Here is a 26,465-nt window from a genome sequence, read left to right on the forward strand (position 1 = left end):
AGCCTGAAAAATGCCTGGCACATAGGAGTTAAGTATTTGCTGAAGGACTGAATGAGCTCTTCTATATCAGTAAGATGACTGCTATAAGAGAAAAATGGCAAAGGCCTTCTCCATCCTGGGTTGTTCAGTGAGAAGCCACCTGTGAGATCCTGGGATAACACCTGGGCCTAAAGCCCTGGCCCCTCCTACTATACACACACACTACTTCATTTCAATGGTTATAGGTAACATGAACGCAAGACACTTCCCAACCATGAAAAAGCATTTGGATTTTATATGATAGTTTAAATATTTTTGAAAATGTTAATAAAAACAAGCTGTACTTGGAGTTTGATGACAGACATGCTTTTAACATAAGATCTTCATCCTAGAATGTGACTTTTTCTAAAAAATATTCAATCTTAGGCCTCTTGCTGCAGGCAGCTTCCATGGGAATACACAAAAAAGAGGCAGGGAAACAGTCCCCGTGGGAGACTGTTGTTTCTCAAAAAACAGGCTGCCATTACATCCTGTGAAGTTCATAAAGTGCTTTTCCCTTTGCTCAGTCATCCAGAGTGAAGTCAAAGGGCTCAAAGTCTTTCCGGAAGTGACGAGCCAGGGTCTCCTCCTCTTCCTTGCTGATCTGACACTGCCTCCAGTCAGACTTGTCAGGAATATTAAGGATAGCTTCACTAGCCAGGACCTCCCTGCAGAAAAAGCACAAAGAAGTCAAAACGGACAGTATCAGTCCAAAACCCACTCTTCCTTCGATTCCTCTCCAGCCAGAGAGCTCCACTCAGCATCACCCAAAGAAGGTAGGCAAATTTCTCTGACTTAAATCATACCATTTTCTCTGCCCTGAGAGCCATCTCTGCCATTCTATCTATCAAAGTCATGCCTGTTATAAGTGACCCGCTCAGGTCTTAGCTCTTCTAGCCCCTCAAATTCCATTTACTTCTCTGAACAACTTGGAACTACATTACTGGTACCTAGAGAAGCAACATGGCACAGTAGAAAGAGGGCAGCCCCTGATATCAGAAATATCAGGGACTGGATTCCATTCCTAGCTCTGCCACTTGCTATCTGTGACTTGAACAGATTACTTCATCACTGTGCCTTGATTTCCTTGCCTATGAAATGCAAAATAAGGGTTTTCTGATGTATGGAGACAACATAATCAAAGCACCAAACTAGCTGTAATTACATCCTGCCTTAAACTCTAGTTCTGTCATCTTGGGCCATTAGTGTGCTGAGGTGAAAAGTCAGGCACCTAGTATCATATCCCACTCTGACTTTCTGCCTCTCTTTCTAGTGCACTCAGGGCTACGTAGGCACAACAGCACAGGCTCAATGTCAACAAAACCACCACATACACAAGCTACCTTCTAAATGCCACTGCTTTATACTTTTACTTATTTTGATATATTAGAAATAACTCCTTTGCAGCCAATTAAGCTGACTGTGCTCTTTTCCCCATGGGGCCCCAGTGTGCAGTGACTGCAAACAGCAGCCTTCTTCGTAGTGTATGCAGCCTGCTGCCTCTATGGGTTGCCCTAAGGGACCCTGGAGACAGCCCTTTCCAGTGGACATTCATGACTGGCATGCTGTCCCTGATCTAGGCTCCAGACAGGTATGCACGGTGCCTTGGGAAAGCCCCAGGGCACAGTGGCCAGGGTCCACATTGGCCAAGTCATAATGTCCATCCACAACTGTTCCTGCAGAACAAGAAACATGTGATTGAGGCCCTCCACAGGGCGAAGTTCAAGTTCCCTGGCTGCCAGAAGATCCATGTCTCCAAGAAGTGGTGCTTTATTTTAACTAAGTTTAAATGAATCTGAAAACATGGTGGCAGAAAAGCAGTTCATCCTGGATGGCTGTGGGGTCAAATATATCCCTAATCGTGGCCCCTGGACACATGATGGGCCCTGCACTCGCGAGAGCCTTGGCACCGTCCCCTCCTTACTCGTGCTTTTCACACTCTGCATTGCATTACTGTCATATATGTAAACATCTGACTTGCCCTAAGACTACTGGTTCCTTGGGGCAAGGACTGTTCCTTGTTTGGCTTTTTACTCAACTGGCCATGCAGCCCACTACTTCGTTCAGAGTAGGTCTAGTGAAAATACATTTAAAATAAGAAAAATGTACAAACCTTCCAAACTGCAAAGGAAAATTCTTTTTAATTCTGTGGAAAAGTTTCTCTCCTGTGTCAAGTTCAACATAAAAATATGCTGCTCCTGGCTGTGCAATCTAAAGTAAACAGAGTCATATGAGGACATGCAATAGTGCTTTAAAAGTCAAAAATCCCAGCCCATCTCTTTAAAGCTTTAATTTGGCAAAGAATTCAGCTTAGAAGCACAAGAAAAAGGATGTGAGCAGATATAAATCCCAAGCCACTTAGTGGAACTAGAGTTTAAAAAGCCAAACTGGCAGATATTACAAAGATCCTCCCAGTAGCACCTACCTTCCTAAGTTCCTGCCTTAGGAAATTTCTAATTTCTTGCTCTTCCCAGGAAAGCATTAAGGCACTGATGTAATACCATCTTCATCTCTAGTCTAATCAATACCCCATGCTCTAGTACCAAATTGTCACCTGCCCATTTAACATTTTTTAAACACCTTTGAGTACCTCAGGCTCAACATGTCAGAAACCAGGTCTTTACTTCTCCTGGAATATGACCTTCCCCTCCTGTTTTACCTGCTTGATGTCTGAGTGCTCTGGGATTTCCAACAGCTCTATTTGTTGCTCCTGTGCCTGAGTAATGAAGGCATCTTTAATGTCATCAGTAGCGCAGCGGCTGAGGGGCACAGGAATGACCTGGGGCGGGGGGGAGGAGCAGGAGAAATTCTTCATGCAGGTCTCAGAGAGCTCATGCCTCCCGCACAGTCCCTGAGACGTAGCAAATCCATCACAGGGGTGGAGAAACACCCCTCAGCAGAGATTCTCCTCAGGCGAGACAGGTCTATGTCAGCCTGTCTGTAAGGACTTAAACTTATGAGCTTGTCTGCCACATGTGGGAGCCCATCTCTGATGTGTGAAAGGCTAGAAAGAGATCTCTTTGTCATTAAGCCTTTGCCAGCTCCTATATAATATATGTGGCAGAGTCAGGCCCATTTGAAAACTTAACAAATGTGCCAGAAAGAAAACCACCACAACGACAATCAAATTATCCATAAGTCTCTGAATTTCTGAGCTGCTAGCCCCAGGCAGGATCTGAGACTATTTCCTACCTCTGAGCTGCCACTCATGCTGAGCTTCACACAAAATACCCACTCTCTTCCAAACTCTATCTATCAAGGCCCACACCTTTCTTGGAACCTTCCTCGACTACCCATTCCTTTTCTCAACAAGGCACTTACTATCTGTGCTATTCACTTGTACTGCCATGCACTACCCTGTGAATCCCTGTAAAATCTCTGGACTTATCACTAGAAACTCTTTAACCTTTTAAATGAATATTATTTAAATATTAATATGAAAATTCATATTAAATATTTTACATATGAAATCAACTATTTAAATACCTAACCTTACATTAGAATCAAATACTTAAATATTAATTAAAATTAAGTATTAAAATTAACATTATTTGTTGATGGGCACTTGGGTTGTATCCATGTCTTGGCTATTGCAGATAGTGCTGCTATGAACACTGGCACACATGTATCTTTTCGAATTAGAGTTTTCATCTTTACTGGTTATATGTCCAGCAGAGGGAGTGCTGGATCATAGATAGCTCTATTTTTAGTTTTTTGAGGAACCTCCATACTGTTTTCCATAGCAGCTGCACCAATTTACACAACAACCCAAGTGCCCATCAACAGATGACTGGCTTAAGAAGATATGTTTTATATATATATATATATATACAATGGAATATTACTCAGCTATAAAAAATAATGAACTATTGCCATTTACAACAACACAGATAGATGAACCTAGAGAATATCACACTTAGTGAAGTCAGACAAAGAAAGACAAATATTATATGACATCACTGATATGTAGAATCTGAAAAAAAAATACAAATGACTCTATATACTAAACAGAAACAGACTCACAGACATAGAAAACAAACTTATGGTTACCAAAGGGGAAAGGGAGGGGAGGAAGGATAAATTAGGAGTATGAAATTAACAGATACAAACTACTATACATAAAATAGAAAAACAACAAGGATTTACTATGTAGCACAGGGAATTATATTCAATATCTTGTAGTAACCTATAATGGAAAATAATCTTAAAAAAAAAATATATATATATATATATATGTAAAACTGAATCACTTTGCCATATGCCTGAAACTAACACAATATTGTAAATCAACTATACTTCAAAAAAATTAACATTATTTAAATATTTATCAATATCCAGGTCCCCATACAGCCCTTCCAAGTTCTTGGGCAGAGACCACCTACCTGTAGCTGGAGGTGATGGCTCTTATAATTTCTCTCAAATAGAATACATCGTTTGCCTTGACTCTTAAAGAAGCGCCTCAATGTAGCCTTATACTGCTCAACCTCTTCCACCACCTCTGCTGAAAGCTCCACCACTGACTGGTAGTGTCCAATGGGCAGGATGAGGACATGGTCATCAGATAAGCCTCCTTTGGCCAGGGCAAGATAGCACTGAAGAGGAAGCACACAGAAGTGAGACATCAATACTGCATGTGTGATTCTTCAGGGAGAAAAGCCTCTACAGAGCGTGAGCCCAAGGGTGTGGGAAAAGTGCTCAAGAGGCTCTCAGTAGAAATTCTCCTCTTAAAAAAATCTAATTTTAGAGGTTATAACAACAATGTTGTCAAGCACCTGCTGAAGAATGAGATTAGATGCAACAAATTTCTTTTTTTCTGGCTGCACGGCTTGTGGGATCTTAGTTCCCTGACCAGGGATTGAACCCGCACCCTCGCCAGTGAAAGTGTGGAGTCCTAACCACTGGACCGCCAGGGAGTTCCCAGATGCAACAAATTTCTATGCAACTATCAAATGAACTGGGAGCCAATGAGCAGCACGCAGACCGGCTTTTGGCTACAAACACACCAGAGCTGAAGGAGACTGGAACAGACGGTTGGTTTTTCCTCCCAGGCTCTGAACTTGAAAGCAATTTTTCAGTTTATTATCACCCCCAGCCAAAGAAAGATACCACTTCTGACTTCAAATGAACCACTTTCCTTACAGTGACACCCAACCTCACCCCCTAAATACACCTCTTAGGCTCATGAAAAAGGCAAAGATGACGTGATTAGCATCCAGTGTCCCTACAGCCTTAAGCTGCTGACTAACCTCTACAAAATGAAAGCAAACATAACCTAACAGGGAAGGAAGAAGAAGAAACCTCAAACTCAGGTACATCCAAAAAAACTGTAGTTCCCAACAATGGCTGCCGGCAGCTAAACAGCAACTAAAAATATTTCTGTCAAAACCTAAACATGCAAGACTGCTCTACCACTCAGACATTCTTTGAAGGGAAGACACTGAGTGAGTAGAGAAAGGGCCAGTGAATATCAACGCAGGCAAATGAAGGTACTGGAGCTTTAGAAAAACAATCCAAAGTATACTTTTAGTGTGGTGGGTTCAAAGTTAAGGCTGAAGGAAGGAGTCATTTATTTTTCATCTACACTGAGAAAGCCCAATAGAATGACAGGATAAGTATCAGAAACAAACTAAAGCGTGATCATCCTCGATCTCCTTGGCACAGAGGACTGAACACATCTATAGAGTTAATATCCCAGATGACTAAAGTTCATCAAAACCTCATATGTGCTAAAACATTAAAAAAAATTTTTAATAACCATTTTGATTGTGTTTGTTTTAAAAGGTTACTCTAGAAGCCTGAATTTTCTAGCCTTTCCTTTATGTCAGTGGGTCACCGCCATAAACAGCAGTTTTTATACTGTGATGTGCACTGAAGCTACGGAAGTTTCTAGTCTAGACTAAATAGCACCCCCCAAGGCAGTACCTTCTAGTTCTTGTGAATAGTTTCACACTTGGCTGATCTCTTCCTTTCTTTTCAAACTCTCAACTTGTAATCTGTTCTATACTTGAATTATCTCTAATTTTATCTCAAATGTATAAGTAAGACCTGAATGAATATTTCTCCCATAGACAAATGCATGGATTTTGCAATAGTTATTCTGGACTCTTAGCAGCCCGCACCTGCTTTTACCAATTTATAGCCATGGGCCATTAGCATACTTCTATGTATATTCCTTGAGGAAGGCATGGCAAAGACAGAGAAAAAGCCAGGGGAAAGAAGTAATGAAAGGAGATCAAGAGGAGTGGCTACAGAGGGGACTCCAAGCCCTGTGCCAGACACCCACAGGTCACCAGAGGTTCCCAAGAGGTTTCTAACAACAAAGGACAGCACAGGTAAGTGTAAACTTGATTACTAGGTAGGCTCTAGGCTAAAATCATCATGTGACCTCCTACTTGGTGTGCTGGGTTGGGCCACAATCAAAATCTGAGATACTTTTTGCCCCTCTAGCTTTAGGTCAATATGAGAAGCAAACAGGTTTCCTGATTATCCCCTAGGCTCATACCCTAAGCCAGATACCCTAGGCAATAGAAAGGTACAATAAATGGAAAGGAAAGGCCATCTCTCCTGGAGGCCCAGAGCAGCACGGAGCTAAGTCACCCATTCCAAATCTCTTGTGCCCTGCATGGCATTCTGAACCTATTGTTTCCGAAACAGAAGGCAGTCTGAAGCCTTCCCCCATACCATACCATATGGGAGAGAAGGATAGCATGCACTAATCCAAGGAGGAAACCAAGATCCAAGAGAGTTAATCCAAAAAGGTATTCCTATAAAAAGAAGAGTTTTTCAAGTTTGCATCTCTTCCCACTGAAGAGTTCATCCACAGGCTCTATGGCCCAGCTGTGTCACAGGCCTTGACCCCATTCATGCTCCCCCTACCGACAGGAGTGTGCCAATATGCAAGACATAAAAATTAAATGTAAATGACTGGGACTCTTCAGTCAAACAATAATGGCAGGAGAGGGATACGACTTCGAGTGTAAGATGACACAGATTCTAGTCAGTCTACAGGAGCCCACAGAAGAGGGCCCTCACTGTCAGGACAAGCTGAGGAAAAGGTCATCCCCAGGAAACAAAATTAGAATAAATCAGTGAAAAATGGATGAAAGTATCTGTCTGCAGAAGCATCACACACTAAGAAATGATTTGTAAATATTTTCCTCAGGAGCCTTGGGAAATAGCCAATTCTAGTCATGGGAGACTAGGGTGCAAATGTTAACCCTGAAAATTAAGCTTCTTTCATTCTAAATGAATGAAAAAGAAGAATAATGGTCTATATGAATCCCAGAGGAATGAGGGTCAAAAACTAATATTATTTAATACCTAATCAAGCCCTGCCCAAGGAAAAGTATCTGGGGAAATCTGAAATAGGATGACTTTACTGTGAGACACACATAGTTCATCAGAACTTTCCACAGTCTGAATAAAATCCTTCTCAAAATCATCCAGTTCTCATAGTCTGATTCAGTGCTTACCAAGCAATCTTGTAATTATTATCTTGGGTTCCCAGATACCCATACCAGGAATGTGGATGTGGGTATTCCCGTCATTAGGAAGCTATATCCTCTACTACTAGGCAAAACTGAGAATTTATCACTTTAGTCTTTTATATAATCAGTGTAAGTCAGTTCCCAACATTGCATAATTATCACAAATAAAAATTAATAAACTCAAGTTTTTAAATCTGAAGATATAAAAAAATGTCAACATTTTTAGCCAAATATGAGTGTAAAGGCAACAGAAGACTCCCTTTTTGGGACAAAGAAAATCCTTGTGTTTGTACTTCCCTGGTGGCACAGTGGTTAAGAATCCGCCTGCCCATGCAACAGACACGGGTTCGAGCCCTGGTCCGGGAAGATCCCACGTGCCATGGAACAACTAAGCCCGTGTGCCACAACTACTGAGCCTGTGCTCTAGAGCCCGTGAGCCACAACTACTGAGCCCGCGCGCCTAGAGCCCGTGCTCCGCAACAAGAGAAGCCACCGCAGTGAGAAGCCCGCGTACCGCAATGAAGAGTAGCCCCTGCTCACCTCAACTAGAGAAAGCCCGTGTGCAGGAACGAAGACCCAACACAGCCAAAAATAAATTAATTAAAAATAAAAAAGAAAAGAAAATCCTTGTTTTAAATAGTAATTCAAAAAAGCAACTCATCACCCCCAAGTAGTATGAAATAAAAACATATAAAGTTCAAGAATTACATAAAAACATCACCCTAGGAGAGCCATACCTATTTGTCAGAGAGGAGGGAGAGAAGGAGCAATCTTGTGAAACTGGCTCTACTAAACCACAGGAGAATTGCTATAGTTGCTCTAGTCAAAAAGATAGAAAATAACAAATGTTGGCAAAGGATGTGGAAAAACAGAAACCCTCATACATTGCTGGAGGGAAAACAAGATGGTACAGCCATTTTGAAAAATAGTTTGGCAGTATCTTAAAAAGTTAAACATAGGGCTTCCCTGGTGGCGCAGTGGTTGAGAGTCCGCCTGCTGATGCAGGGGACACAGGTTCGTGCCCCAGTCCGGGAAGATCCCACATGCCACAGAGCGGCTGGGCGCGTGAGCCATGGCCGCTGAGCCTGTGCATCCAGAGCCTGTGCTCCGCAGTGGGAGGGGCCACAACAGTGAGAGGCCCGCGTACCGCAAAAAAAAAGTTAAACATAAAATTACAAGCAATTCCACTCCTTAGGTGTCTATCCAAGAGAAATGAAAACATACGTTCACACAAAGACATGTATGCAAATGTTCATTAATAGCCATAAAGTGGAAACAACTCAAATGTCCATCAACTGACGAATAAATAGACAAAATGTAGTATATCCATACAACGGAATACTATTTGACCAGAAGGAATAGAAAACTGACACATGCTACAACATGAATGAGCATCAAGAACATTATGCTAAGTAAAAGAAGCCAGACACAAAGACACTGTACGATTCCATTTATATGAAATGCCCAGACAGGAATGAAGACAAAAAAGACTCGGGGTTGGGCTTCCCTGGTGGCGCAGTGGTTGAGAGTCCGCCTACCGATGCAGGGGACACAGGTTCGTGCCCCGGTCCGGGAGGATCCCACATGCCACGGAGTGGCTGGGCCCATGAGCCATGGCCACCGAGCCTGCGCGTCCGGAGCCTGTGCTCCGCAACAGGAGAGGCCACAACAGTGAGAGGCCCGCATACCACAAAAAAAAAAAAAAAAAAAAAGAGACTAGTGGTTGCCTGGGGCTGTGGGTGGGTATGGAGACTAACTGTAAATGGGCATGAGGAATCTTATTGGAGTGATGAACATGTTCTAAAACTATTATGTGATGGCTGTACAATCAGTGAGTTAACTAAAAATCACTGAATTGCACACTTAAACTAGGTAAATTTTATGATATGTAAATTATGACTCAATAAAGTTAACAGAAAACAAACAGGTGTCTCCTCTGTAAAAGGTTCATGGAAGTAACTCACATGTGTGCCAATGCTGACCACCAAATGCTTTTCCACTTCAGGGCTGGCAAGGCAAAACCAGCAGGGTCCTGGAGGCTGAGCTTCATGTGGAAGAAAGACAAATGTTACCATGGTCCAAGCACTCCAGCACATAACCACCCTATAGAATTCAGCCTTGTCTGATCTTTGCAACCTGCAAACACTGATATGTACACAGTACTGCCACAACGGACTGTGTCTGCTGTGCTCCCACTATGACCCCTGCCCCCATTACCATTATCAATGAAACTAAACCTCTATTAAAAGTTCTGAATTTGTAACCAATCCACAGGTAGGTGATCCATGTGATAACCATATATTGACTAAAGTAGCATGTAACTGGCAACTAACTGCAATGAGAGAACACTCAACTGGGTGTCTGGAGCCCTAATTCTAGTTCTAGTCATGCCAGCAGCTATCCACATGACCCTGGGAGTACGTGTACCCTCCCGAAGTCAGCCTCTTCATCTTTGAAACAAGGGGGTGGAGAAAGAGGATCTCAATGTAATAGCTGTAAGTCTTTTCTACCAGTTTGATTATTCTATTATTTTATAAACCCAAACTGGTTTTGTAGGCTCTTAACCTTACGTTTACAGACATGATGGAAAGGAGCTTTTTCCATAGTTCTGACAGGAATAGCCTCAGACAGCCTCAAAGTCAGGCCACCTTTGCATTCTTTTATTTTTCTTATTGGTCCTAATGATTCAATATACAATCTTCTTCTGCCAAAAGAGGCTCTCTTAGCAATGCTGCTTCCCAAACAAGACCCAAAATAACAGTTTTTGCTCACATAAGAAACCTCTGGAACCAAGGTACTTACGAAGTTTGCGAGGCTGCTTTGGGTGAGGAGAAGACTTGCTATCTCTGCCTGTAGATGAACGCTTCCTTCCCTGCTTTTCATTTAAATCAAAGAAAAACTGACAGGCTGAATCTTCCTGGAACAGCCAAAGGTAGAAGAGTAAATGTTATTAAACTAACCTTTAGACAAGTAGCCAACCATCCACATACAAGGGAATGTTCCTGCCATGTCATGTCTTTCCTCCCTGCCCTTTCTGCCTATTCTAGAGAAGAAAAATATTTTCCCAATCCTGATGCCTGGACTCTCAGTCATACCTCTCAACACTTATCCAAGCTACCACCAAATTTATCCCTTTGGAAAAGTGAATTAAAATGCAAGTTATACAGCAACTCTTGCCTAAAACAGAATAGCATGAACCCACCCACATTCCTTTCCCTTTCTCTCTCAGTAGGGCCATGGTGCAGTCTTACAATTTCACAGATCAAACAATTCTGAGTTTTAATTAAAAAGATAAGAAAAAAAGTCTGAGAAAGTAGACAATGCATACTAGTAAAGAAACTTGACATTCCTTGCTTTAGTGAAGGGAAAACGAATTTCAGAAAAGTCTGCTATTAAGAAATTTCTTCAGAGTAAATCTTATTCACCTATACCACTCATTATAAAATCACAAATTACATTGCTACCAAGCAGTTGGGATCTTTGCCTGAAGAGTTAAGAACAGAGAATTAACTTTAGACAAGGAAAGACTCTACATGTGTAACCCCAACATATGAACCAAGTTTAGACAATGAAAGACTAAAAATATGAAACTGTTAACCCCAAAATATAATTAAAAAAACAAACAAAAACAAAACAAAAAACACATTGAGTTTACTGGAAATCTACTAAGGCTTTCTAATCACCAGCATGATTTCCCAAAGGAAAGAAAAAGATTTAGATTCGAGGGATTAAACTTGCCTTATGAATTAAACTATAACCAGGAAAAGGACACCTGTAATGGGCAATCCTGCCCAGAAAATGCCACCTCTCAGTCAGAACATACCTCAGGGGCAGGAATCTGCTTTCCTATGGATGCTTGCTTCACAAACTTTCTGTAAGGGTTTTCAGTGACATCTGGAGGCTGTTTTACCAGTTCTGCTACATCCATTAGTTTCATAGGAACAATACTGAATGCATAAAGATACTTTGGGAGAAGAACAACATAATATTAAGGGAAATACTGTTTGTGCAAATGTAACCAACCTATTTTATTATAACATTTCACACAAAGCTTCAGAAACTGAGTAAGATTAAAGAGCAGCAACCAGCCCATCTGTGGTTCAGAGAATCCACAGCAATGCCGTTTCAGTGATCCCTGCAGGGGCAAACCAAGGGCTGATGAAGTAACAAGCAACTAATCAAAGCCCAGCCCTTACACAGAACAACTATCACTGCAAGGCCCAGAGGGACTTGCTCCATAACCCTTGAAGACAAACTGCTTCTGTCTCTGGGTCCTTTATCTTTGTGCACTTTGTCCATAGTCACTGCACTGCCCTTCTTTTTTTCTAATGAAAACTGAATTGGACAACTTAGTGTTTCCCTCTGATTTTATACAATTTCTGCTGTATATGCTGATAGATTTTCTTAGGGATTAGTAGCAAAGAAATAAATACTCACATAAATATCTAAAACCATGGACTAATGGCACAGATACTGAAAACTACGTGAGATATGAATAGATGCTTAACCTCACTACTGATCAGGGAAATACAACTAATTAACAATGATACACAACCTTCTTATATCATAATGGCAAAAAATGTTAATAAAAATTTGACACTACCCATTGAGAAAACAGACTCATACACTGCTGGTAGGGGTGTAAACTGGAACAAAATTTTGAAATGAATTTACTAATACTTTCCAAATTTTAAAATGTGCATATTCTTTGAGTGAAGTATGCATTGCTTAGGGTTAAGGCTAACATGTCCCTGAAAGTAAAGCAATAGACTAAAAATACTGTGAGTGATGCTCGGTCTTGAAAGGGCAGTTTAAAAAAAGGAAGAAAGGAAGGAAGGGAGGGAGGGAGGGAAGGAAGTTAAAAAAATTACAAATCTAAACTTGCTAAGAATGCATTGGGCCTAAAAGTTTAAGATATTATGGAAAAAAACAAAATATTTATCTTTTGCATGTACATTGTTTACGGCATATTATAGTAGGATAATCTTCAGATAATTTATATATTTTCCCACGTGACTGACCGTTCTGATCTTTAGCTATTCCAATCCACAATATCCTGCTTTTGGCCCTACAGAATCAGAAGTGCTCTCAGGGAAGTGAGAACAATATACTTTTCTGGTATACCCTCTTTCATTCACCTGCACTGTTTTCCAGTATAAAGGAGGATTCAAGGTATCACTAAGATTCCCAAAGCCAACGAGGGCTTAGGTAAATCCTTGGGAAGGTTTTATTATTTCTGCTAAATGAAGTTGCTAAAAGAAGCAAAACAAGAGTACCATCTGAGGTCAAACTCATGAAAAATACCCATAGAGACGACCACATGGATGTGGGAAGAAAGACATCATTCATTTGAAATTTTGCCTTTGTTCCACTGGGCCTATTTTCCCAAACCCTTCTCTAAAATCTCCTACAAAGGACCCAAGGAAACCTGACCTTTCATTACCATATTATTATAAAGAGTAAAGTCACTGAAGTACTGGGACATCGCAGTTGGGGAGAAGAGAAGATCTGAATGCTAAACTTGGCAAGAGGAACATTTATCAGGCAGACAATAAATATTAACCAAACACCAAATACTCAAAATTTACCTTTTTCTTTTCTGGATTTCCAACATTTGCCAGAGCTATGAACCTGGTGGCGTGCTGTGCATTTTCCTGCAGAATGATGTGGTTTCTATAACATATTGGAAAGATAATAGGTTACCAACAAACTTTATCTTTTTTTTTTTTTTTTCTGGCTGCACCTCGAGGCTTGCGGGATCGTAGTTCCCTGACCATGGATTGAACCCAGCAGTGAAAGCGCCGACTCCTAACCACTGGACTGCCAGGGAATTCCCACCAACAAACTTTACTTTTGATCTGCAATTATGAAATATGTAGACTCCATGGGGCCATGAAAAAAGCACAGGTCCTAAGTCTATCACTACATCACCACCAGTAACATCTCAGATGTTACCTGTCCATCTAGTAGAATAATCACCCCTACTTCCCGGGGCTGCTGTTAGGAAAAAATGAGGTCACGTATTTGAAAAGCACAAAAAACTCTAAATTTGGCTTTAAAAGAGTCGGAAAATTGGCAAAATGTTGATAATTGCTGAAGTAGGTTATGGGTTCAGGAGGGATCATTACACTATTCTCTCTTCTTTTATGTAATAAAAAACTATAATAATGAAAAACAAAGAGAAATGAGTTTTAAGTGGAATGGTAATGCTTCAAATGGTAATACATAGCATGATTTCATTCTCCTAGGAAAAATATAAAAATACATGAGTGTCTATGTTCCCTAGAAAAAAAAGGCCAGTATTTTTATTATGATAGTTATGGGTTTTTGTTACAGCCCTGGTTAAAAAGTTGTACAGGGAAGAGAGATGGGAACATATGTATATGTATAACTGATTCACTTTGTTATAAAGCAGAAACTAACACACCATTGTAAAGCAATTATACTCCAATAAAGATGTAAAAAAAAAAAAAGTTGTACAGGGTTTTTTGCTGTTTTTTTTTTAACAGCTTTATTAAGATCTAATTCAAATACCATACAATTCACCAGTTTTTAGCATATTGACATATACTAAGCCACTACCACTATCTAATTTTAGAACATTTTCATCATCTAAAAAAGGAAACCCTGTATCTATTAACAGTCACTCCCCATTTCCCTCCAACTAGCCCCTGGCAACCGCTAATCTACTTTTTATCTCTATGGATTTGCCTATTCTGGATACTACAGATAAATGGAATCATGTAATATGTGGTATTTTGTGTTTGGCTTCTTTTATTTAGAATAATCTTTTCAAGGTTCACACATGTAGCTTTTATCAGTACTCCATTCCTTTTACTTACTGAATAACATTCCATCATATGGATATACCACCGTTTATTTACCCATTCATCAGGTGATGGATATTTAGGTCATTTCCTCATTTTGGCGATTATGAATAATGCTGTTATGATCATTTGTGTACAAGTTTTTTGTGAACCTATGTTTACATTTCACTTGGAATAGGAGTGGAATTGCTGGGTCATATGGTAGGCAAATGCCAAGTATTTTTGCAAAGCAGCTGTACCATTTTACATTCCCACAGCAAGGTATGAGGGCTTCAACTGCTCCACATCCTCATCAGCACTTATTATTTGTCTTTTTGATTATAGCCATCCTAGTGGGGTGAGAAGTGGTATCTCATTGGTTTTGATTTGGATTACCCTAATGGCTAATGATGCGTGAGCATCTTTTCATGTGACTATTGGCCACTGGTTTATGTTCTTCAGAGAAATGTATATTTGGATCCTTAAAAGTTTTGAGTGGCTTATTCCTATAACCTTTCTGTTTTTAGTGCATGGTTTCAGAGAACAAGAGGTTTTTCTGGAATGCATATATGGAGATATAAAAGAAAAATCCGTAGTACCTATGGTTATATCTTAGGCTGTGGGATTATAGGGAAAGGGCAGGTTATATTCTTCTTTTTGCTCACCTATATTTTTTGAACTTTCAACAACACATATATTGCTTTTGTATATTAAAAAAAAAGGTTTTTATAAATCATTTTAGGGATTACCCATGCCTTTAAAGTGAAGATCTTTCAGAGTTAACTTTACTTAGCTCTATTACTTATAAAACACTGGTTTTATTTTCTCTGTAATACATCCTTTAAAAACTCCATCTCCAAGCTATACTGAAAAAAGAGAGAGAGAGAAAAAATTGATACAAGTTCTTGATTCCTAAATTGAAATACTTCTTAGGTGATTATCCTGAGTTTAAGACTATACAAGGGGGCTTCCCTGGTGGCGCAGTGGTTGAGAGTCCGCCTGCTGATGCAGGGGACACGGGTTCGTGCCCTGGTCCGGGAAGATCCCACATGCCGCGGAGCGGCTGGGCCCGTGAGCCATGGCCGCTGAGCCTGCGCATCCGGAACCTGTGCTCCGCAATGGGAGAGGCCACAACAGTGACAGGCCGCGTACCGCAAAAAAAAAAAAAAAAAAAAAAAAAGACTATACAAGGAGTAACCGTTTAACCTGATCAAAACAGGACTTACTGTACATCAAGCTATGATAGTTAAACAGCATTGTTATGTCAGACCCTCAAACCTTTAAGGGGCTTTAAATGATACATTGGATGATACAGTATCATCCAATCCCTTGTATTTCAAATTAGGAAACCAAACTCAGAGAATTGGAATGATTTGAAAGTCACTCATTTCATGCCTGAGTAACTAAAAGAAACCAAGATATTATATGGCTGAAATGAACATGAGAAGTTTACACAGAAAATCCAGGCAAATTCTTCAAAAAAACAAAAAGAATGAAATGCTACTCACCGATATGGAAGCCTCTCATAGTAAGTCTTTTCCAATGCAGCAAAATGATATCTTGGTTTCAAGCCTGTGGCAAGACTGGAGATCAAATCAGAGCCACATTTTTTGGTATCCACTTCTCCCTAGTAAATAGAAACTTAGTCATCATAACAGACCTAAGAGTTATCATGAAATGCAGAGATATAACAAGACACTTTGAAATGTCTTTGGAATATTTATGTGGCTACAATGTGGGCAGCAGGATTTGCGTCATGAATTCCATACTTATGGCATCAGAGAAATCTCAACACATAAGGGGAACTGGGCTATTACAAATGCAGAAATAGGAACAGTTGTTGGAAGCCAGAGGTTAAGGGAGAAGGTAACTCCTCCATACTAATACCCAAAACAAGGTTTATTACAATCTTTTTTTGGAAAGTAAGCACTCTCTCTGGAGCCCACAGACAGTAGTACGTCCATAAGTTGCTTCATTGTGCTCCTGTAGTTCTGACAATGCAGACAGTCATAGTCATTGCAGAAGATCAAAATTAAAAGCTAGCTTTCAGGGCCCCTAGGATCCATAGAATATTTGCCGTAGAACATTCAAGGACTTCATCACATAAGCATACAATCCTTTATTTTGCTTCAGTCAAGGAAGGTGTGGCTTGTGGAAGGGCACAACCGTGCCCTTGTCACAGTTTGTAATACAAAGTCTGTCAAAAGTTAGGTTTGTTCCCAGAGCTTCCATTAACAATAAATTATGTGCTCTCTCATCCATAACATTATTTATGAACTTCATTCTAAGAGAAGGTATTAACTGGAAATAAAGAAATTACCAAAGTTAATTTTCCACTAAGTAAAGCAAAACCTTCCTTTTGTCTTATGCTTGCCTCCTTCAGGTGTCTGCTGAAGGGCAGGGAACTGGCCTTGAGGTTAGTTACAGTACCTTAGGGACTAGTGAGATATACTGTTTTCTCCCCTATAAATACCTTGTATGATTACTTATAAACTTTCATCAAAATCTACTTTAATCAAAAATTGTAAACTTTTTTAGCACTGCTGTTCATTCTTCCTTATAGAGTATCACGTGTCTTTCTCTCATCACCACTTTAGTAGTCTTTCTCTGGATCTTCCCTAGTTCTGCTGTATCTTCTCTACGCTGCAACCAGCACTGCCTCTTGTATACTAGTGGCAGAATAACCATAGGTTTGTGGAAGGGGAAGAAAGTGTTGTCCCTTCTCCCTTCAAAATCCTGACAATGCCTGGTATTTTGTTGGCCTTTTTAGTCATGGACACATTATGTTGAAGTTGGCAGAGTGGTCTACAAGGCCCTTTTCTGGATCATATCTGATAACTCTACATCTAGGAGTTGATATTTGTCCCTAAATGCATTCTTACATTTTCCTTCACTGAAGTTCAGCTGATGCTTTCTGCGCTCACATACAACCTTTCAAGGTCTTCCTTAGGCTGATTTCCACCAAGGTAGCTCCCCATGATAGCTGTCACTCACCAACCTGGTGTACACCCTCTTCCTACAAAAATATTTAGATCGAACGCCATGGCACGCTCCAATACGTTCCAACATTAAAGCTTTCCCATTAGAAAAGTACTAAGTTTTCAATATATTGTTTCCCAACTTTTAGATCACTATCCTCAATCCCATGATGATTCCACCTTTTAAAATATGTTGATAGCCAAAAAGATATAATCTGGAATGGAAAGGGGGAAATAAAACTACAGAGCTGCCACTAGCTATAAATCTCTTCACTGAAAATTAGTGACCCCTCAAAACTTCTTAAGAAGCTTGAGAAAGGGTACTTGAAGCAGAGAATATAATTTTTTTAAAAAATTCATTTATAAGTAAGACTTCAGCATTCTCTCTTCAGTGAATCATGCTTTCATTAAGATCAACTTTTGCTTTGGTCAGCCAATAAGGCTTTAAGTAACCTGAAAAATTCATAAAAGATTTGTACTGAAAGGAACTAAGAGCTGAAATAGTCACATAAAGAGCAAAAAAGCTCAAATTAAGCCACTGCAATTTGCTTTTAGAAATTCCAACTGAACAAATACTACTCACAGAAGAATTCCCAAAGTTCCCCACATACTTGGGCCATGGGGATGTGAGCAAGATATCAACACCCTTAAACTGGGATGTTGACCACAGCGTTGTTCTCAGGGAAATCACATCCTTGGGACTAAAACTGTAACCTGGGACAGGTTCATTTAAGGACTCTGTCCCACTGAGGTACACAATCTGCAGCCCCGAGCTTCCAGTGAAGACACCTTTACGACCTGGGTTCAAAGAAAAATGGACAAGTTTTAGTCAAACTGCTGAATGAAATGTCACTCTGGTGATGAATCTCTTTCCCCATGCCCCACTTCCAGCTCCTAGGTCTCAATGTTGGATGGCTACAACAGTATTCCTGTTCAGTAAGTAAGAGCAGTCCTTATGTGAAGGCTGCTGGAGCCCACAGTCTGATTGCCCCAGGTGCCTTGCAAATGAAAAAACCTAGGAAGCACTGATTAAGAAAAAGGCTTTCTGCCTTCTAGAGACTCCAAAGGGACTAAAAGAAATCTAGACACCTGGATACAGGGAGAGGCACTGAGAAGAAAAAAAAATAATTGCAGCTGTGAGTAAGCTATAGTCTAGAATAAATGTACTCTTCATGAAGGCAGAAGCTTCCAAATGAAGGAAAACATTTGGAAAAAGCAATTACTTGGGAAAAATTAAGAGACTCTGCCATCATCTAAATTTATTCATAGCTTGTGCCCTTGATTCCGTTTCCTTCTTGCTGCCGCCAGAACGCTGGTTCCATCAATTTTCACTTCCCTTTCATCTACTGAGTCTCTTCTTCTCAAATGGTTCTTTCCACATACTAACTCATAAAAGAACACACATACTAACTAATAAAGGAACACACATATTGACTAACAAAGAATAATAAAGTAAAAAAGGAACACACATACTAATAAAAAAACTATAAAAAGAGCACTTATAGCAAAGGAAATGTAGAAGCTTTCTAAAGAAATGAGAGACCAAGAGAGGAAATGTGAAGACCAGTTGAGCCATTTTAGATAGAAGTGAGTTGAATGATGCAAGAAGCAGTAGTGGTGGGGGGAGGGGAGCAAGTGGAGAAGAAAAGCAAAATTTGACAGTGCTTTTTACAACAGCCAGACATTGAAAGAACCACTAAGAGTTTCAGGGGGTTGTGGAGGAACAATTTTAACCTGGAATTGAAGAGTGGACCTGGAATCAGAAAAAGGACAAAAGCAGTGAAAAACCCAAGTATCAGCACTAAAAACTTGAGTTTTTCAAAACCTCAGTGAAACCTAGAGCTATAGTAAATTAGGAGTCCAATTAACAAATAAGCTGTGTACATCTAGCAATGTTATATGGTGAGACCACATACATAGAATTTTTTTTAACACAATTTATACCTGACGTACTTCAAACACTGTAGTCAAATATTTTATTCCTCTAGTTGGCTGAAAGAGTATATATTGGGTTGTGAAAGTACAAGGAGATTGGGGAGAGGTGGGAGACAACATAGGAAAAATGACATAGTCTTAAAGGTATAGACACTGACTTTAGAAAAAAAAACCCTGATCCCCATTCTCTCAGGCAGTAATGGCAGATGAATCCAGCCACAAATTTCCTTGGAGGCTAATTCCTGGGACACATTATGTTCATTACAAACACACAAGATATCAACTTACCCAGATAAGTAATGTTTTCAGCTAATTCACACCCATCAACATCTTGGAAATATTTTACTGTTTCCTGGTTATTGGCACCCAGCACGTATGTCTGAATAGGAGCTAGTGAGAGAAACAGACATGACACCAGCTATTAGCAGATCTGCTTTGGAACCTGAGAACTGTATCCTCATAGGAAAAACACTTGTAGCAAAAGTAAAGAGTCTGCAATTCTAGGGAATTCCCTGGCACGGGTTTGATCCCTGGTCCAGGAACTAAGATCCCACAAGCCACATGGCATGGCCAAAAAGAGTCTGCAATCCTATACATGGAACACGGTCACCACATAGGATATCCTACAACCAACCTTGTGGCTTGACTATTAAATGGTATCACTAGGCTGATGAAGTAACATCTTAGAGAGGATGGTCAATGTATAGTTAGGAAAACACAGACCCCAAAGAGCTTAATAAAAAACACTGAAACTAGGGGAAAAAAAGAACACATATGGTTGCATTATTCAATTCCTTCCTACTGAGAAGAGAATTCTTTTTCTGGAACTAAATCCAACCAAATTCAAAATGTGAACATTTAGATATATAGGCATTCTTCCCAGGTCAATGCAGAAATCAAAGGCAAACTCTTCAATCACTAATGTGTGAAAAACAACTAGGCAAGAACCATGTAGTCTTGAAACTTTATTAGAAATCATATGTTAAAAATAAGTTCTGGGGCTTCCCTGGTGGCGCAGTGGTTGAGAGTCCGCCTGCCAATGCAGGGGACACGGGTTCGTGCCCCGGTCTGGGAAGATCCCACATGCTGTGGAGCAGCTGGGCCTGTGAGCCATGGCCACTGAGCCTGAGTCTCCGGAGCTTGTGCTCCATAACGGGAGAGGCCACAACAGTGAGAGGCCCGCGTACCGCAAAAAAAAAAAAAAAAAAAAAAAAAAAGTTCTGTACCTTTCTTGATGCCAGTTTTATATTCCTCCCATTCAGCATCTGGAGTGGAGCCAAAGAAATTTCCTACACACAACAGCAGCTAAAATGAGTTTTTTAAACAGATATATGAGATTTTTAAATAATATCAAATAGTACATAATTAATTGATAATAACGTTATTGAGCTAATTATCCTATTTAATGATCCCAGTTTTTTCCTTAATCGATTTACAGAATTTCCTTAATCAATTTACAGAATTTCTAAACATAATTTTTTTACAACAATTGTAGTAGTTACTGTTTCTATGAATTCCTAAATTTTGGCTCCCTGGATGTCAAATACAAGCTGGGGAAAGAGACAAGAGGGTCAGGGAAAAATGGAGACATCAACCTTAAAAAATCTCTCTGCAAAATACAAAACAATATTAGATACCCTGAGAGATACAGGGCATAAAGGACACATTTCCTGCTTGTTGTCTTACTCAACCTTTAACCCAATGAACAAATTATCCCCATATCCAGAATACTCTTCTGTACTCTAAAAATTTACAGTCTAGCTGGCAACAACACATAACAATTACATAGGACTCTTTAGTCTGTGAAGCATTTGCAAATATGCTATGAGTTCACTCATACCATATACCCATGAAATAGATCTGTGCTTCCCAAACCCAGGGTCAGAATCACTTAGGGAGGTTCTGCTAGTCTGTTTTCAGTTTTGCGTACAGTAATAAAGTAACAAAATTCAAATTCAAAAAAGTATAGAAGGGTCTACAGTAAACACATCTCCCTTCCCACACCACTTTTCAGCTACTAAATTCCCATGCTCAGAAAAGGAATTCGGACTTCCCTGGTGGAGCAGTGGTTAAGAATCTGCCTGCCAATGCAGGGGACACGGGTTTGAGCCCTGGTCGGAAGATCCCACATGCTGCGGAACAACTAAGCCCATGCACCACAACTACTGAGCCCGTGCTCTAGAGCCCACAAGCCACAACTACTGAGCCCACGTGCCACAACTACTGAAGCCCGCGCACCTAGAGCCCATGCTCCGCAACAACAGCGGCCACGGCAATGAGAAGCCCGTGCACCGCAGAAAAGAGTAGCCCCCGCTCACCACAACTAGAGGAAGCCTGTGTGCAGCAAGGAAGACCCAATGTAGCCAAGAATAAATAAATAAATTTGTATACATAAGAAAAAAAAAGGAACTCAGTCTAACAAAAAAGGAGAGTATGTGTTTGACTGAGAAATGTATAAAGGAGCCCCAACTTTATTTTACTATGTTTGATTACAACAGTCAAATTAAATGCAGTAAAAAGAAACATCTTACATCAAAGTTTCCACTTTTCTTCTGAATTGTTCGAACTCTATTGAATAAAACATCAAACTTTCCTTCAACATCTCCACATGCCAAGCTGCAAACAAGACATAAATGTTAAGGCAATGCAGGACACACAAATAAGCCTGCCAGGTTTGGTATACCCTAGTCTTCCTGGATTAGGGAGATATGTGATCCAGTCTCTGAGGTTACCTGAGAGGTTCACTGAATGTGAACTATTAATGACCACTGGGCAGCTCCACCTAAAGGTCTCACCAATAACTTCACCATATCTAAAATTTAGCTTATCATTTCCTCCAAAATTGAACCAGCTTATTCTCACTTGCCAAGTTTTGTGGCTGAGTCTACTGCCAACTTGGTTACCAAGACCCAAAAATCCCCCATCCAGTCATCGTCTCCTCAATTCCTTTATTGCAAATATCTTTCAAAGTCATCCTGTCCTTTTCGTTTCCACTACCACTATCTTAGCACAGGGCCTCATTCATCCATTCAACAAACACACTCAGGACATCTACGACATGCTTGCTAAGTGCAGTATGCCAAGTACTATGCTAAGGACACGTTAGGAGTATAAAGAAGAGAGAGACTCAGTTCAAGCCTCAAAGAGTACACAATCAGGGAAGGGGAGATACGCTGATAGTTATAAATTTATATGAACAAGGGCAATAATAGGAGGTATGTGTAAAGTGTTATGGGGTAGGGAGATAGAAACTGACAAGACCTGAGGTTTGTAAGGCAGACTGACCCTAAGTTTTGAGGTAACTTGTTCTATAATCTCATTTCTGAGTTTTTATACTTTTGATTTACATGGTTTTTCCACTTCTCATATCATTTTCTTAATGTCTTTTAACTCATCTTGAAATATTATAGTTCTTGTTTTGTCAGTATGTCTTTCTGGTGTTCTTTACTGTCCATACCACTGAACATTTTCAAGGTAGTGAAAATGCGAGTAGTGAAACGATCATATCTGTTTTAGAAAGATCATTTTAGTAACAGACTGAAAGATGGTCTGGAGGAACAAGTGACTATAAGCAAAAATACCAGCAAAGAGGGCAATGTCAAATGAAGATGGGGAGGAGAGAAACAGACGAGAAATTTAGAATTCTGAAGACTTGAACACAAATTGGAGTGGAGAAGTAGGAACGGAGGATAATTACAAGGTTGAGCAACTGAGAGTCCTGTAGTTTATGCAGAGGCAGAATCAGAGAGAAATACGGTGAATCTGGTATTGGATACAACGCAGAGGATATACTTACATTTCCTCTAATACTCTCCCTTCTTCCTGTCCACCCTACGTAAAGCCAGCAGTTTAATGTTCTTTCCTCAAAAACATTAAGACAACTCCACTGCCTGAGGAACCACAGCTTTCCACAAGTTCCTGATCTCTCTTCCCAATGCTTTCTCCAAGTTTCCATAACAGAAACCTTCCCTACTGTCGATCTGATCACTCTCTGTCTCTGCCATTCCCTTGGGGTAGTTACTTCTCCTAACAGTCCCACACTACCCATCTTGAGTCTAAAATTTTCCCATCCTTCAAGGTCTATCACATCTCTAAAGCCTTCCTGACCGCTCAGAAAGTCCTCTTCTCAAAACATCAGAAATCCATATAGCTCCTCAGAGCAATTTCTGTAATAAATTATTACCACTTTCACTTATCTTCTGAGCACCACCTCTTCTAGGAAGCCCTCCAGCCCCTATCAGTCACCAAATCCTGGTGCTCCCACAGGAGCCTGCATTTCCTCTCTCATAGCAGTTGTCACATGGAATTATCTCTGTTTTGGGGAGAGCCATTGTCCAGTTTGTACATCATAAGACACCTCAAAGTTCATCATCTCCTCATCTGGGCCCTCTTCCAGTGTTTCCTACCCCCCTGAAGAAAGAAATCTAGGACCAGGACAATGCTGACACCTTCTCACTCATAACCAAACCACCTCCAAACCCTGTTGATGTCCTCTCCTTAATAAACCTTGAACCCCCGCACTTCTCTGCCTTTACGCTATCTAATCCTAGCTGTTTTCTACTTTGGCTATAATTTTTTCTTCACGTTGCAACCAGAATCGCTTTCCAAAATGAAAATTTGATCATGCCAAGGCGTTCTTAAACATTCCAGTGATCCAGTAACTTTTTTAGGATAAAGACAAAACTATTAATCAAGGCTCAATCCTCACTACCTTGATTCCTCACATTAATCCAAATACCCTATACACCCTCCCAGAACCGTGAACCTTTTCCTCCTGACATTTATCAGGACCGTAATTCAACATTTATCTGGATTATTTGATTAATATACGTTTCCCTAAACTGTAAGATCCATTAGGGCAGGAACTCCATCTGTGCAACGTCTAACACAGTGCCCGGCACACTGCAATTGTTCAATCAACACTGTTGAATGAATGAATGAATGGAAGTCCTCTCTTCACCATCTCCTCAAAAAGTGCGCCAGGGCAAAGGCCCTGTCTCTCTCTCCTGTCGACCACTGCCCAGAGCCCATCAATGGGCCCCATGCCTACAATTTTTGGCTAGTAAATATACTGCGAGGAGAAACGAAGGGGAAATGATGTCAGAGACCAAGACGGCCTAACATGGAGAAGGCCTGACGCTAGGAGCTTCCTCCTCTCTCAGCGAGTGTCGCCAAGAGTCCCCCTCTTCAGAAGCGAAAACGGCCAGGAAAGAGGCCGGCAGTGGCCAGGCAAAGACGCGATCGAAGCTCACCAGCAGCCGCCAGGCTTCCGCCCCCGCCTTTCTGTCTTTAGAAAACCCCCTCCAGCGCGCGCGCGCGCACACACACACACAACCCGCTTCAGGCTCAGGGTCACACACACACACATGCTTCAGACTCAGGGTCACTCTCTCTCACACACACACACGCGTGCGCGCGCGCTTCATACTCAGGATCACTCACAGGCGCAGCGGTTTCTCAGCCATCTGCCCTTATACCCCGGATTGGGACGACCACCGAAAATACGGAAAACGAACCCACGCTCCTCCGGAAAAGGCGGCCGCACTACGATAAGACGTCAGCGCTCCCAGCCAATGAAATCTCAGTTACCTACGGAGAGCGCCGAGGGACAGATGCCTCTCTCAGGTGGTTTTGCCTCGAGCAGGAATCAAGAAACCAGGAGCGTGGAGAAGAAGGGACAAAGGACGAAAAACATTCCGATTGTAATTTTTTACTTGGGGGCAGTTGAAATTATTGAATTGCTAGAAAACTCTCTGTACGGTGTTGGCCCCAACCTAATGATGTAACTCTCGTGGGCAAGACAGACCAAATAAATAAATATTTTTTTAAAAAAAAGAGTACATGGGAAATTTGTAATACACGATTTTATTTTATTTCATTTTTTTGGCCACACCAAGGGCACCTGGGATCTTAGTTCCCCTACCAGGTATGGAACCCGCGCCCCCTGCAAGTGGAAGCACGGAGTCTTAATCACTGCACAACCGGGGAAGTCCCTCTAGTCTCTTTTAATCTACGATGGCCCACCTACCTTTTGTTTTTCATGACATTGAGTTTTTTGGAGAATTCAGGCCTTATTGGTTGGAGACAACAGCGTTTAAGGAAATGGAAGAGTTCCTGACAACTGAGGGGCATGGGAGACTCACGAAATGCAGCCAAGCAATTCAAAATTAACTAAAACTTAAAATAAGTTTAAGGAAGAACAACAAAGTTCTGATTTTCCTCACAACTTCTACAATGCTTTTTTGGGAAAAATCAAGTTAACTGCCTTAAAATATTGATGCCTCTGTACTGCTGTCACATTGATATTTTTTCTGCTCTGGAGGTAATACAGCCCAGCCTAGTAGTAGAGGTCAAGACGGAATCTTGAAGAATAGAAGTTTATCAAGCATGGGCAGGTGATAATTTCAGGAAGAGGAAACCTCAGTTAAGATATGAAAACTCATCCATAGAATTCTGTGTTATATTTTTTCTAAATTGAGGTATATGGAATTCAGTGTTATCTTTGCAACTTTCCAGCAAATCTAAGTCTGTTGTAAAGTAGAAAGTTTATGGGAAAAAAACTCATCCATTCGAATTTAAGGTAGCTCAAGATAGCTCAATACAGTGTTAAGTGTCAGAGTAACAGGGAATGAAATTGAAAAAAGGAATAAAATAGGGGCCTTGTATGCATGCTAGGAAATCTGGCTTTAGAAAACACATTCTTCCCAAGTGCACATGGAACATTCTCCAAGATGGATCATGTATTAGGCTACAAGTCTGAATAAATTAAAGAAGATAGAAATTATATCAAGTATCTTTTCTAAGCACAATGGCATGAAACTAGAATCCAGTAATAGGAGAAAAATTGGAAATTCACAAAAACATGGAAATTAAATAACATACTCTTGAACAACAAATGGACAAAAAGAGATCAAAAGGAAAATCAAATGAAACAAATGAAAATGGAAACACAACATACCAAAACTTGTGGATATAGCAAAAGCAGTTCTAAGAGGGACGTTTACAGCTGTAAATGCCTATATCAAGAAAAAATAGCCTCAAATAAACCTCAAGGAACTAACATTACACCTCAAGGAACTAGAAAAAGAACAAACTAAGCCCAAGGTTAGCAGATGGCAGGAAATAATAAAAATTAGAGCAGAAATAAATGCAATAGAGAAATGGAGAATAATGAAACTAAGAGTTGGTTTGGAAAAGATAAACAAAACTGACAAAACTTTAGCTGGACTAACCAAGACAAA

The 26,465-nt window shown here is 40.4% G+C and overlaps 1 protein-coding gene across 1 annotated transcript; it reads right to left on the reverse strand.

Moving 5' to 3' along the window:
• Positions 1-274: 274 nt before the first annotated feature.
• On the reverse strand, positions 275-24,762 carry CWF19L1 (CWF19 like cell cycle control factor 1). Its single transcript, XM_082673903.1, has 14 exons — positions 24,667-24,762; positions 21,756-21,840; positions 20,451-20,529; positions 19,513-19,614; positions 17,873-18,087; positions 15,820-15,938; positions 13,094-13,178; positions 11,329-11,469; positions 10,308-10,422; positions 9,470-9,549; positions 4,401-4,610; positions 2,678-2,797; positions 2,132-2,229; positions 275-686 (listed from the first exon to the last, which is right to left on the reverse strand). Exons 1-14 carry the CDS (start codon positions 24,687-24,689, stop codon positions 542-544), a joined length of 1,617 nt encoding a protein of 538 aa, XP_082530029.1. The 5' UTR covers positions 24,690-24,762; the 3' UTR covers positions 275-541.
• Positions 24,763-26,465: the final 1,703 nt, after the last annotated feature.

Source organism: Grampus griseus (assembly GCF_964374135.1).
Source record: "Grampus griseus genome assembly, chromosome: 16".
In the NCBI taxonomy this organism is placed as follows: domain Eukaryota; kingdom Metazoa; phylum Chordata; class Mammalia; order Artiodactyla; family Delphinidae; genus Grampus; species Grampus griseus.

Excerpts from the sequence above, each read along its gene's own strand:
- CWF19L1 (XM_082673903.1), bottom strand. The coding sequence starts at position 24,689 with ATGGCTGAGAAACCGCTGCGCCT. Across the intron at positions 9,550-10,307 it reads AAAGCAGCCTCGCAAACTTC|CTCAGCCTCCAGGACCCTGC; the intron begins GTAAGTACCTTG and ends TTCCACATGAAG. Across the intron at positions 4,611-9,469 it reads TGGTCAGCATTGGCACACAT|TGCTATCTTGCCCTGGCCAA; the intron begins GTGAGTTACTTC and ends CTTCCTCTTCAG.